Below are 14,953 nucleotides of genomic sequence, written 5' to 3' on the forward strand. Positions count from 1 at the left end.
TTTATTAAAATTTTATTAAATAAATGTTTTTATTAACTTTAAGATTTTTCCTGCTGAAATTGATTTGTATTTATGGGTTTTCAATATGGCGGCCGTAACGAAATTTGCAATTTTGACATCATAATTTAAAATGGTGCATAGTTGTAGAATTTAAAATGGCAGAATTCCAAATGGTGGGATCGACATGCCTGAATCCAAGATGGCGGATCCAAGATGGCCTCCGAGATATCTCAATCTAAGATGGCGGTTGGCTCGACCCAGTGTCCGGACTACAGGAGACTCACCGAGGGCATGCTGCTGCTCCCACGTGAAGTGGAACCACAGCTTGACGCGCTCCTGCAGCTCCTTGGGCAGGCTGAGGCGCCGCATGTACTCCACCGTCTCGTCCACCAGCTTGCGGTACTCCGTCTGGGACTGCGTGGCCGTCACCACGATGTCCCTCATCTGCGCACCATGCAGCACTCTGGACCACACGCTCGGTCCCGAGCAGGTGATGCTATCATTCTTTTAAATAAAATATAGTTACGAGCTTTCACTTAAAAAATCAAACTAAATAAATATGGTTCAATACGAGCTAAGACTATTTATTACTTTAATGAAAGATTTAAATGTGAGTAAAAAATTAAAAAAATTTCCATTTTCAAATGTTTAAACCAATACATCATTTATATAAGAATAAGAGGCAGGTGACACACAGTGTGCCGCTAGCCTATCATCACGCCAATACGTAAAATCTTCATTGAAATCATAACTCGTACAATGTAATTGTTGGATTCACTTCATAATACGGAAAACAAAACAAGACTGTAAAACTATCCCACGAATGTAACATTTGCGCCTCGAAATTTTTTTTAGTGCATGTGATTGAACACGGAGTTCTAACCAAGCCTCATGCCACAAAAAAGACATCGCCACGAAAAATAAGAAACATTAAATCTTTAGCAAGCTTTCTTCTGGTACAACAAACATGATGTTTGAGCTAAATATCTGAACTCCAAGGTGTTAAAATCAAAACGAGAACACAAATGAAATTTTTAGCTAGAGATTTTTCATATCTGTTTTGACAGCCACACTGATCATTTTTACTGCAAACAATGACTCAATTCAAGAACACCACATGTAATAACGTATTTCCAGAAACGGCAGATTTAAAGATGGCGGATGTGGCGTCATCCAAAATGGCCGCCGAGGTATCGATTATAGTCAACGAGTGGCGGACACAACCGAATATGGCCGATTCCTGACGTTTGGTAAGCTACAACTGAGTAAGCCATCGAGCCGTATTCCCATAAGAATAACATTGCACCAGCTTTCCCCTGTTCCTACTACAGGCGGCCGGTGATGAAGGTAGATGATTTCTTTAAAGGCCACATGCCGTTCTCTGAGGAAAATTGTCACCTATTATTTTCTGAAGGAATAAAGGGAATTTTCTCTCGGAAATAAGATATTACATCTTGTTGAGTTTTTTTTTGTTGTGGATTTTAAAAGATGAACTGTAAATGTTGACACAAGAATACACGATTGCGGCCAGTCATTGGTCTACTCCACTTCCACTTCTTGAACATTCACGGACTCGTCATAAGCACTCTGCTCAAATGATGTGTTATCATAACTGTATGTCATTACCATATTGTTTAATCAAAGTGTAAATCATCAAGTAATACATTTGACTTACTTGAACCATCGTAAAACAATTTAACGTGCTTTGTGAGTATCAACATTTTCTCGAGTACTTTAGAGCTTTTTCAATCTATATACGACCTTTAAATTTAAATACCGAGCAGTTTACCTAATGTCATATAGTCTTCAAGCCTAGGTCGCTCTCTTATAACATATTTATCCTCGATACATAACGGGAAGTCACTACGGTTTGTAACAATACATAAACATTGTTTGTGGGAAGCTTGTTCTCTCAATGCCTACAAATAGTTATGGATCCAATTATCGCATTCCATTCTGTCCGCTGGTGGTCCCGAACGACAGGAATAAAGGTATAGACCAATGTGTTTAACGATAGTGTTCATGTGGTGCCGAATATTGCCGAATGGTATCTCACTTGATATAATCTCAAATGATACTGGGTTCAATATCTAGGAACACATATACCCGCAGACCAACTCACCTGGCCTATAAGGATGGCGAACACAAACACCCCCATCAGCCAACTGCAAGTCATGAAGAGACTCTCCTCCTCTGTCTCTGGCTTGGGGTTCTTCCCAATGGACGTGGCTGTCTTGGTGGCGAAGTAGAAGCAGCGGATGTACCTGCGCCAACACGCTTCTGGTCATTTTACTTTACTTGTATATGTGTACTGGGATTCGAGACATTTTAAATCAAATTAACTTCGTAGATTGGTTCCATATTTTGTGTTTAGTAATTTTCTTCCTTCGTGTGGACTTAAAAAAAAAAATAATTGTTCAAAAAAAATAAAGTTTAATAAACATATTTTTCACACAGATTATAACTATCTATCAATGAAAACGACTCAATAGGGAACTAAACTAATTATATGATCAATTTGCGATTTGAAACAATCAAAATAGGAAGAATTCCATAACATGTGTGTTCATGGAAGAATTAAGAATACATTTTTTAAAACGAAAATGATGCTATTATGAGACATTATGTGCTCGTTTATTATATTGCGAGTAGTACATACATTGGGCTCAGGCGACCGGTTTCAGTAAGTAGTGGGTGTTGTTGTTTATACAAACATCACCATCGATGACTTGGACCTTGACTTTGACTTTGATCCTGGTCGCCATATTGGTAGACCTTGATCCTGAATGCCATCTTGAATTTGAGAAAATATCACTATTTTTATTTACAAAATTCAGGCATTCATTACCGCCATCTTGCATGAGTCTTGTTTTACCTACTTGAAACCGCCAACTTCTTGCCAAACCAAGGAAATTTATATTTTATTATTTATTGATAAATAGTTTATGTTTACGTTTCTGAACTATTTATACTTTGAGAAGCTTTAGTATTATACTGCAATTAAAAACAAACACTTTAAAATCACAATATTCTCTGACATCGAATGACAATATTGTTTCTCAACAAGGGCACAGTATCCTTGGGAAATATTTCCCAGACTGGTTCCACAAAGTGTCTGTCCACGCCAGGAAATTACAATTACTCCTTCTCCACCGAGATAATTCAAGTACAGGTTCATCCTCTTCCACCTACCCCGACCAGTACCTAAGCAGCCACATAATAAACACCTCCTATCCGACAGCGGGGCCCTCCCACCAGCAAAATTAATGGTCTCGACTGAATTGAAACAGTCCTGGCTTCACTCCCACACACTACTTATAGCCATCAGCCTCCCTCTCAGTCGTCATCCGCACTGGCTTCTCTTTTTTCTGCTCCCAGCCCAGCAGCTACTGCTTTTAATCATGCCTCTGAGGTGTATGAACCACCCCTTCCAATGGATGTCACTGAGGGTTGCCTGGACAAAAGGCAGGGTACAGAATGAACAGAGCAGGATGACTAGACTCAAGGCCATGAAGCAGGAGACCTGGCGGTAATTTTACCTCCTCCCAAACTCCAATGCCAGCTTGGAACATTTTGGGAGACTGTGGATGATTAAGTTTCAAATGCATAAATAACAAGTGCAGTTTCGTCTATATCTGTGCCTCTATTTATTTTACTTTTATAGATGATGGAACATGAGCAAAGAAAACATTATCTTAAGAACAATACCTGGGTTTGGTAAAGAAGTTGATTACTCCAAATACATAATTGGACTAATATATGCATACTATAAAATTTGGAATATAGGCTGGCCATATAAAATTATTATTAAGATGTTTTCTTCACCATAGTAGAAAAAACAACCCCAGAATTTTAATTCTTAGCATATAGCACAATTAAAGTCCCGTAGTTATATAATTTTTGATATCCCGGGATCGTCGAAGTAGTAGCCTAACTGGTATGCTGTAGGTATTGTGGAGAATTGGGAGGTATGATGGTTGAAACTAGATGATCGAGGAAGATGTTTTATACTATAGATGGGCTACCAGGGTGCCGTAGCAGTCCTTGGTCACTGTGGAAGAGGAAGAGCTAGTGGTCGGCATGTCGGCTCCAGGCTCTTGGACCCTGTCTGTGAACAAGCCAAATCCAAAATAATTAAACCTGCTTCACAGACAGTCATTAAACTGGCAAAAATATCCACAAAAACAGCGATGGTCGGGGAAGAGTAAGGTTGTCGAAAACTCACCAAACAGCGTGTTGCTCCTAGCGCTCCGGAAGTGGGCCCGCCGGGAGGTGAGCGAAGACAGTACCGGACAAGCGCGGTTGACGTGGAAGCACTCATAATTTAGAATTATAAAAAGTTAGCAAAAATTTCAAAATTGCTTAATTGAAAACACAGACTGACTAACTACTATCTAACTTAGGGAAACATCCTTTGACGAAACGACTACATTCTCGAAAGATGACATAAGTGAAATATCGTTGAGGGCTGGATGAGAAACGAAGTAGTCAGTCTGACATCGTGCCAAGATGTCCTTCATAGAGCGAGGTGACGCTTTAATAAAACAGATGCTTGATTTAGAAAGAAAGGAAGGGGGGGGGGGACTTCGGCTACAGAGACGAAAGGTTCCGATGATTACCGAAGGGGTAGGCGAGAAATACTGACTTCGATATCTCGATGTTGGTGTTAGTGGCCGATCGCAGCGTGATCTTCTGGGGAGTGATCGAAACGAGAAGTCGACTCGTACACATCGCATTAATCTTCTTCAAAAGCATGGGGCTTATGGAGTAGACTTGTGGAGCGCTCTGGTGGCTTGGAAGAGAAACACAGGGAAGTTTTGGCTGTGTATGTCGCAAAGGAGCAGTGATGTTTACCGGGCGCTCAAAGACCCAAGAGAAATAACTCACAAATCCATCACTAGAGTCCAGAGGCAGTACATTCGAACACTAGTGTGGAGACCTTGAGACAGGCCATCCCTGGCTGAGGTTAAGGATCGTTCGAAGCTCTGGGCAGTGTTCCCAGGAAAGGCTGGAGAGGGGGGAGTAGGAAATTTGCAGGTGCAGTGGGAAATGTGCTCTGCTGAGCCTGGGGTCATGCGCGGACGTTGGGGAAACTGAGTCCGGGGTATGACTGAAATTGCTCGCGTAAGGTGGGGTCTTAGAAATGCACTGCTCTGATAGCTTGCAGGGCATAGCAGTTCTTGTCATAGCTGCAGGGAGGATTACAGGCAATGGGTGTGTGCCAATGCGGGGATAAGACGAGCATAAATGTTGGCTTATGAGATGATTGGCAAAAGTTAGATATGTCACTGGGAACGAATTGGGGAACTAGTCTGGCAAAGATTAAGTGGGGGTGTGCAGTGAGTGTAAAGAGTTTAAGTTTTATCTACAAAATTACTGCTAATATAATAATTTTTAAAGTTCAATTTTACACTTGTGCCGAAAAATGCTAATTGCCAGCACACTGCATGCATGTCATCTCAGTAACCCAGAGAACACAGCCAATCATCGATCACTACTACAGGGACTACATCTCATGTTCTTGTCTCAACCACTACTTCTCCTTTAAAGTTGATACTATTTGTGCAAAGCCTTCCTTTCCCCACCAATATTTAATCAACCTCCTTCACCTAGAAACCAAAATGGCCCCGGTCATATTGTGCAAAGTCAACTTTCTACTTTCTCCACTTCAAGTTAAAGCTGCTTTCAAATTTAAATTTAAAGTGGAATTCATGGCCATGAATTACCCCACATCTACCACTTTCCGAATGAATTCAAAGGAAGACAATTATAAAATAACAGAACTGTTGTGAACACAGGACTTTCTTTTTTTCTCTCTCCATATTTTGACATGCTCAATTGAGAATGTTACACAATTATATGTTTTGTAAAAACCTAATTTGTATATTTGGTTAGAATAAAGAGATAGAAATACATGTTTCCATTAACTTTTTAAAAGCATAATAATATTTTTCTATAGTCCACCACTTGTCAAACTGGATGGCATTTGGATTTTTCTGTTCCACTGAAAAAAGGACAGGTTGCTGTTACTAATGAACAAGGTGAACTAATTAAGAAAGAACAAGATATTAAAACACAGATAAGGCTTGTTTCAATTAAATTTTGCATTATATTTTGAGTATTGCTTATGTATTATAGCAATCAACAATTCTAAGAGCCGAACCGTGTTGAAATGGACATTGGTTATCCAGAAAACTTAGCCCCATCCCTGACACACAGCAAATGCGCATTCAGCGCAAATAATCGTGAAATTAAAGTACTTATAACATATATATAATTCAGTACACTGTCATTAAGGACACACCGACAGAGTGATAAATGCTTAGTCACACATGCAGAAGTGAGCACTGACGGGTTGCCACTACCGCTGAACACCCAGCTGTTGGCACCCAGTCCCTGCCACACTGATAATGAGTGGTAGACCAGGCTTTCACATCAATAAGGTACAGCATGTACAAAGGAGAGAGTGGCAGGCACAACTAAGCACAGTCTTCATGCACACACAAGCAGGTTGACACGTGCAGAAGTGAGCACTGACGGGCTGCCACTACAGCTGAACACCCAGCCGTTGGCGCCCAGTCCCTGCCACACTGATAATGAGTGGTAGACCAGGCTTTCACATCAATAAGGTACAGCATGTACAAAGGAGTGAGTGGCAGGCACAACTAAGCACAGTCTTCATGCACACACAAGCAGGTTGACACGTGCAGAAGTGAGCACTGACGGGCTGCCACTACCGCTGAACACCCAGCCGTTGGCGCCCAGTCCCTGCCACACTGATAATGAGTGGTAGACCAGGCTTTCACATCAATAAGGTACAGCATGTACAAAGGAGAGAGTGGCAGGCACAACTAAGCACAGTCTTCATGCACACACAAGCAGGTTGACACGTGCAGAAGTGAGCACTGACGGGCTGCCACTACCGCTGAACACCCAGCTGTTGGCGCCCAGTCCCTGCCACACCGAGAATAAGCGGTAGACCAGGTGTTCACATCAATAAGGTACAGCATGTACAAAGGAGAGAGTGGCAGGCACAACTAAGCACAGTCTTCATGCACACACAAGCAGGTTGACACGTGCAGAAGTGAGCACTGACGGGCTGCCACTACCACTGAACACCCAGCTGTTGGCGCCCAGTCCCTGCCACACCGAGAATGAGCGGTAGACCAGGTGTTCACATCAATAACGTACAGCATGTACAAAGGAGAGTGTGGCAGGCACAACTAAGCACAGTCTTCATGCACACACAAGCAGGTTGACACGTGCAGAAGTGAGCACTGACGGGCTGCCACTACCACTGAACACCCAGCTGTTGGCGCCCAGTCCCTGCCACACTGATAATGAGTGGTAGACCAGGCTTTCACATCAATAAGGTACAGCATGTATAAAGTAGAGAGTGGCAGGCACAACTAAGCACAGTCTTCATGCACACACAAGCAGGTTGACACAAGCAGAAGTGAGCACTGACGGGCTGCCACTACCGCTGAACACCCAGCCGTTGGCGCCCAGTCCCTGCCACACTGATAATGAGTGGTAGACCAGGCTTTCACATCAATAAGGTACAGCATGTATAAAGTAGAGAGTGGCAGGCACAACTAAGCACAGTCTTCATGCACACACAAGCAGGTTGACACAAGCAGAAGTGAGCACTGACGGGCTGCCACTACCGCTGAACACCCAGCCGTTGGCGCCCAGTCCCTGCCACACGGAGAATGCGTAGTAGGCGCAGGCGTTAAGGTGAATGAGGTACAGCATGTATATGAGTGTGCGCACCATGCGCACCATGTAGGGGGAGGGGAGCATGCTGTCCAGCCGATTGTAGCACTCCCAGAATGTGTGTACCTGCACAGTGCACAATGCAGCAATACACTAATGTACACATGTGAGACGATTAACTTTATCTGTGTCTAAGCGTGTGATGCTTAGTAAACACAGAACCAATTTGCGTATCTATTCTCCTGAAAACATTTTAATTCAGAAAACTGATAAAATATTTTAGAAATATAATTGTTCTTATTGTTATTTGAAATCTCTCATGCAAATTACCTTGATTACCACTTCAGTACAAGAAAACACTTACATCAACACAATAATATGTTGCATAATATAATAATTATAGTACCACTGTTATTGTATGTAACACAAATAATGGACCAGTATGATGCCAATGATATCATCACAAACTAATCTAAAAGTTAAATTTATAGATTTATTTTATAAAGTGAGTATATTTATTACATTCTTTTAATGGTAAATTTAAAAATAGTCAGTTAGTGGCAAAGAGAGCTATTGTTTATTGGTCTCGAAAAATCAGCGATCTTAGAAAATATTTCTCATGTTTGTTAAATATTGTCAATTGAGTACTCCTTAAACTATAATATCCATAAACACATTTATGACAGTGACTGATGGTTCAATATTACATATAAATATATTGTACTACATTGGAAAAAGTATTTTTCTAGGTTTCCTTAAATAAAATTATATTAAAAAAATAAGCCATCTTTGTTGTTTTCACTAAAAATATAAAGTAAACTTTAAGTAGGTAATTTGCTAAAAAGTGACAGAATGAACTACAACTCTACAAAAAATAATTTTTAATAAGCTTAAATTAACAATCAAATGGCAATCAAAACAATTAATTTTAATGCGTAAAAGCATTGGGGAACTTGATATCAGTTTTCTTAAATTTTTTACTGTGATGACTACTTTCGCTTCGTCATTGAGTTCGTTGTTCTATTGTTGTGTTGTAGGATTTTGAAGTTCTGCTTAATACTTTGTGCTTTACCTTTGAGAGTGTGTTGTAACATGAATCCTCGTTGTGCTATTTCCGCTAGAAGCGGTGTCGTGCAGTGTCGTAGCGTGATGAGCGCTGGAGGCGTCGTGGGGAGTCGGGGATCTTCGGGTTAATTCGTGGTTCCTCGGAGTGTTGCTCTGGGAATGTCGTGTTACGAGGTTGGTAGAGTCGTTGCCATTTTTTTTGCTTCGGTTGTGTGCGTTTTATTGTGAAGTAGGGGTGTCCACTTTGAAAAAACATCGATGTTTTTTTCGATTCGATAAATCGGAACTGTACATCGATGTCTTTCGATGTATCGGATGAAAACATCGATGTTTTGTACTCATCGAGTACTTTTTTAGGGTTCCGGGTTTAAACGGGTCCCTATTACTAACACTAAGGGCCGAATGCACAGATTCCACGTTTATCACTTGTTATTTATTTACGTTGATTTACACCATATATACCGTCTATTTTAACATTTAAAGCAAACATATCTAGCCTAATAACACATTTGAAACTAAAAAAAATACCTTTCGGACGGTTAATTAGGTTAGGATAGCTACATCAAAAATTATTGTATAATCGGGTGCTAGGTTTGTTTGGTCGGGATAGCTACATATGACATTGCGAATTCCTAAAACATATTTTAAATTATTTCACAATATTTTTAATGTAGTCACAGATTCACTGCTTTTTTTTTCCAAATAAAAATAAGCTATCTAGAAGATCTTATCAGGAAAATTGTAACACAGATAGTAAACTATGTAGCTAAGAAATATAATTCACAGGACACAGACCAGGTATACTCAACACAACTTTTCATGCAAACCATCACTAATTCAAAAATGGTTTTAATAAAAAAAAGTAAAGGTCATGTAATAATTTTGCTAAGTCTGTCATGTCTTATTGCCAGTGTTATTTTGGGAGACTTTGCAAAAACAACAGTTTATTTAAACGTTTGCCTTGCAGCCTATTTCGTTGTTGATTGACGATTTGTGCAGCTTTAGAAAACAAACGTTCAGATGGGACTGAAGTTCCTACTATGGTTAAGTATTTGTATGCAATTGTATGCAGTTTGGGAAGCTGAATCTTTATATCATTCCAAATTTCTTAAGGGTTCTCATTTAACCTGCCGACTGGGCTACGTAAATAAGTAGATAGTTCATCTGAAATAGAATCGTCAGATTTCACCGTTTTCCAGCTCTTGTGGACTAATTTGTGGTGATCTTCCCACAGAGAAAAATTTCTTTGCTTTGTCAGACAGATCTTACTCTGACGAATCAGATTCCACAGACTCATTTTGTTCTCTACTTTTCATAAGTTCCTTGATTTTTGAAACAGCCATGGAGCAAGCAATTGAGTCCGTGAAATGCATTTTCTTAAACCTTGGGTCCAAGATTGTGGCTATAGCGAGAGGAGTTACTCTCTCTATAACACCCATTCTCTTGTCAATCTGTTTCAGGATCAATGACCGCAATTCTTGGGCAAGAGACTCTTCGACTTTAAGAGGTTTAACTTTTAAAAGAAGACAATGGATAAGTGGTAACCCTTTGCTGCTAGTTACTGTAGTTACTGCAGTTTTTTTTATTGTCACTGACTCGTGCGCAGTGCTGCCAAAACAATTTTTTAGTACACGTCGGCCGCTACTGCATTATATTGTCAGTCCACTATTGAATAATAAACTTTTCTTTTTTTAAATAAACAAATAGGAAAAAAAGATTTTAGGTAAAATTTTAGTGGTCAAACTTGAGTTTTTATGAAATTAATTGGTTAAATTCGATTCGATGTTTTCCTACTAAAAACTGAAAAAACATCGATACATCGAGTATATCGAAAGCATTTCAAAACATCGGATCGTTCCGATGTATCGCATTGTAAACATCGATGTTTTCAATACATCGATGTATATCGAATATCCCTATTGTAAAGAGAGATACGTCTGAGAGATGTCAGGCTAGAGTGATTGAAATATCGTACCCTGCCGAGTAATGTGGGATTTTTAATATTGAATATATGCAACTTTACACTGCCTTGTGCTCTACAGATTAGCATGGGAAGACTGAAACAAAGAATATACGAGTGATTGGAGTTGTTTACTCCTGTATAAAATGCGAGTACATGTTTAAGAAAAGTTTGTCCTGTTACTGCTGTTATGGCAATTTAAATTATTGGCTGTAGTAAAAATTTGCGTGCTAAGAAGACAGCGTTGTGAAGATTATCTTACAGGCCGATTTGGGCAGCTGTGTAAGCTGTTCAATCGGGATCGTTGTTTCTAGTGTTGGGAAACGTACAAGATGTTTGATACAGTTTGGTGTGGTGTGGCTGTTGAGCTGAACAAGGTAGAATTTTTTCTTTACAACCGGCGTTGTAAAGTCTTCGAGATCTTCATACAAGTTGACTATTCTGCATGGTTATCACGAGGGATTGCAGGCAGACCGTAAAGAAGTTGGAGTCCTGTTACCCATTAAGTGAGTCGTGCAGAATATTTTCGCAGTCATTAGCAGGTGTAAAGCAAAGGAGAATTATTAATGACTGCATCACCTTGACGCCAACCGCCAGTGCTCCCTCTGGTCCGCAAAGGTCGTTATGCCACAACAACACTTGCCCCTAAGTGCATCGAACACGCCCGAGCGTGAGTGTATGAAAGTGCGCCGCGACGAACACCGAAGCGACGTCAGCGCCCGGCCGGGTGTGGCAATGCGCCTAACTAATTATATATAATTATTTGTCAAGTTTAAACAACTAAATTAATAACAATTTAAAAGAGGATTCATGTAAGGGAAATTATGTCTAATTGTTTTATAAGCATATATTTTGTAACTTGTCTTTAAGTCCAAAACTGGCCGGGTCGGTTTTCCCGCGTTTCACGTGGTTATAGGCGCGAGGCCGCAGGGCGGGCTCGCGCTCAGTTACCGTTTGGAGCTCGAAGGGGTCGGGCGCTCCGCGAACGTCGGGTCATCAACTCTAGCATCTCTTCAACATTTCAGCAATAGTGTAAGTTTTCGGAAACCTTTTAATTAACTCGGCGCCGACCCCAACCCAGTCGCACGATATTTCGTGCGGCTCTTAATTAATTTAAATTCTTCCCACCAGGGAATTTCACTTTTCATACGTAATCCATGTCCAGTTGAAGGACCGCGTAGTAGTGGTACGCAGTTTTCGGCTATTGAGCCAATTAATCGTTATCGTCGTAGATCCTCCATATAAGTGTTGAGAATAGCACTGACTAACTTTCGTCTTGTAACTTTCTCCGTTTTTATGTGCAAAGTGTAACGTGTATTTTAAGTGACTAACTTTTATATGTAAGGAACTTTTACGTGTACGTCTTCAGTCGGCGTGCCCACGTCTTGGTTAGAGACGTTAATATTTCGTAGCAGGCTAGACTGCAAACTATCCTGAACATAGAATCTTGCCTGCGTATTCACGTGCCAGCCTAAGTTGTGGCAATAACCATTCATTTACTTGCTAAACCTTTCATAGGGACGTGAAGCCACTGTTTCAGCTTGTCAATATAACTTTGCAATCTATCTTGGTCGCGCGAACCGTCACGTTTAGAGATACGCGTGTCTTAGCGGTCCGACAACGGACGCGGCCAGTCTCGGGGCGTATGAGTGTATTGATACTGAATAAAGTGCAGTGTCCTGTAAGCCGTTTTCCATTCATTTACGAGGCGTCCTGGGGGGCCTAAACAGCCCAGGTAATTTCTGAACGTAATTTTCAAGCTCCGAGACGCGCTCCTGCCTGCAGCCACGAGGCCGAACCCCCGTAAAACCCCTGAGATATTTTACAATACTAATAATTAATTTAAAAGCTAAAAACAGGCAGCGGGAGTGGCGTCAACCTTTTGGTTTTACATTCCAGGGTATTTAATAATTTATTACCACATATAGGCTGCCATATTTCTCCCTTATGATTACTAAAAATGTGCAGGACTGTTGCTGTGATATTTCTATGTTTTTGGCACTATGCATCGGTATCATAACATCACAATAACAAGAAATGATGGAAATCACAGTGATATAAAAATTTGTTCGTTTTCTAAACCTAGTGTGCAGAAATATAAATTAAATATTTTTAAAGAGAATATTATTTGGATTTTTTGGGAAAAGTCTCATGACATTGTGAGTTGTTTAGAATAGACTCTTACATTTGGTTCCCTTAGTGAAAAGGTCAGGAGCAGGGAGAATCTGTTCAGAGATGCAAGTTAATAGTAGTCATTTATCCCATGAACAAGAGGGCCAGTTACAAGAGATAATCCAGAAGTATGAGATGTATTAACCTCAAAGCTGGGTAAATGACTGTAATCTGTTACCATACAAGATTATCATGACCGATGAAGATATAGTGAAGTGTAGACTTTTCAATGTCCCTCCCAAATAGAAAGCTTTCTGGGAGATAATTAGGGATCTTGAACATCAAGGATTTATTAAGCATACTTTATATCCTTAAACTTACCCGGCTTTCTTAGTCAAAAAGAAACTGGCAAATACCATTTGTGCTCGACTACCGCTTGCTTAGTAAAAAGATAAAGGTTGAACCCTACCCTCTTCCGAACACTGAAATACTCTTCCAATATCTGAGTCGAGTGAGGTACTTTACTGTTTTTGGTCTCAACTCAGCATTCCACCAGTGGGTTTTAGAGGAGAGAAGCAGAAAATACGCATGTTTCATTATGCCTTGGATATACTTGGAATGGAATAAAGTCACGTGTTAAGTTACTTTTTGTGGGCAATTTTTTTCGAGAATTTTGCATGTGTTGCTGGAAGAGTTTCAATTTGATTTTTTGGTTTTATTTTTAGTTGATTTCTGATATTTTCTGAGAATTTTGAGGAACACCTAACCCATGTACATAACGTTCCATAGAAACTGCATTTTGCAGGATTTATCATTAATCCTGAAAAAGTGGCGTGGATGACTCAGAAAATCAAATATTTGGGATTATTAATATCTAACGGGAAGCATTTTATGGACCTGGAGAAAATTGGTTCTATTATCAACAACCCACAGCCCAAGAATGTGAAAGGTATTATGCATTATCTTGGCATGTTAGGGTACTAACTATGCTGAAAGGTGTGCCCCTCTCAATCAGCTTTAAATAAAAGATGTCGAGTTTAAGTACGGTGAGCAGCAAAAGGATGCTTTTGAAGATCTCAAGTATGCTATTTCACATGCTCCTGTTCTTCAACTACCGAACTTAGACCAGAAATTCATCCTTCAAGCAGATGCCAGCAGCTTGGCAGTCGTTGCTGTATTATCACAGGGAAATGAGGGTAACTTGAGAACAATAGTACTTATATGTTTTAGAGCCCTGACACAATGTGAAAAAATGCACAGCACTTACAAAAGAAGGCACTAGCCTGTATATTTAGAATGGAGTGGATTGGGGATTATCTTGAACACTCTAAATTCATCTTGATTACGTACAACCAAGCGCTTTATTGGTTGTTTTCCTATCCCAGGTGAGCGAGATCATTGCCAACATTATCTTGAAGCTGTGCTTTAGGTGTGTACCTGTTAAGCAGTGCTGCAATAGTATTGCTAAGTGAGGGGATGAATGTGTGGGTGCAGTGACTTAGTATTTATATTTTGTAGACAGATGCATCCTTTCCATCTCCAGTTAAGTCACCTTTATTGAGTTCAAATTGATACGATCATGAGAATTAGGTTAAAATAGACTTTCAAGTTTTTATTACTTTATTAATTAATTCCAAGTGAAGCTAATAAAAATGTGTTAGAAAAACATATGTTTCATTAAATGACTAGTTCTCAGAAATTTACGAAAATCGCATTAACACTCAATTTTATGTGTTAAAACATTATGTCATAAGCTTAATTTTTTTTTTAACGAAAACTGTTCCATTACAGCTACTTGAACCTTACATCATTTTTCATCTCAAAATAAAAAAAATGGCAGTTGACTGAATACTTTAAATATAATTCGTTTATCATGTCCCATTCTCAATAATAGAATGATGTATCATTAATTAATTTTGTTTATGAAAATAACTGTTTTTATATAATTAATTCCTTTAAAAACAACGTATTTTGCAGTAACTATCCTTTCCATTATATACAGAAAACCAAATCATTATAAAATTAAATTTTTATCAGGCTCCAAAAAAAATCATTCGCTCACTTTTTATTAAGATTGGCACTGTACTTTTGAATTAGATC

At 39.7% G+C, this 14,953-nt stretch overlaps 1 protein-coding gene across 1 annotated transcript in view; it reads right to left on the minus strand.

The window, feature by feature from the left end:
• Positions 1–14,953, minus strand: part of LOC134542568 (cyclic nucleotide-gated cation channel beta-1-like) — a 67,014-nt gene that overhangs the window by 38,353 nt on the left and 13,708 nt on the right. The window contains exons 4-6 of the mRNA XM_063386939.1: positions 7,655–7,842; positions 2,123–2,264; positions 285–444 (exon numbers count right to left, since the gene is read on the minus strand). Coding sequence (XP_063243009.1) covers positions 285–444; positions 2,123–2,264; positions 7,655–7,842 — 490 coding nt within the window. The remainder of the gene's footprint in view (positions 1–284; positions 445–2,122; positions 2,265–7,654; positions 7,843–14,953) is intronic.

The sequence above is a fragment of the Bacillus rossius genome (genome assembly GCF_032445375.1).
Source record: "Bacillus rossius redtenbacheri isolate Brsri chromosome 9 unlocalized genomic scaffold, Brsri_v3 Brsri_v3_scf9_1, whole genome shotgun sequence".
NCBI lineage: Eukaryota > Metazoa > Arthropoda > Insecta > Phasmatodea > Bacillidae > Bacillus > Bacillus rossius.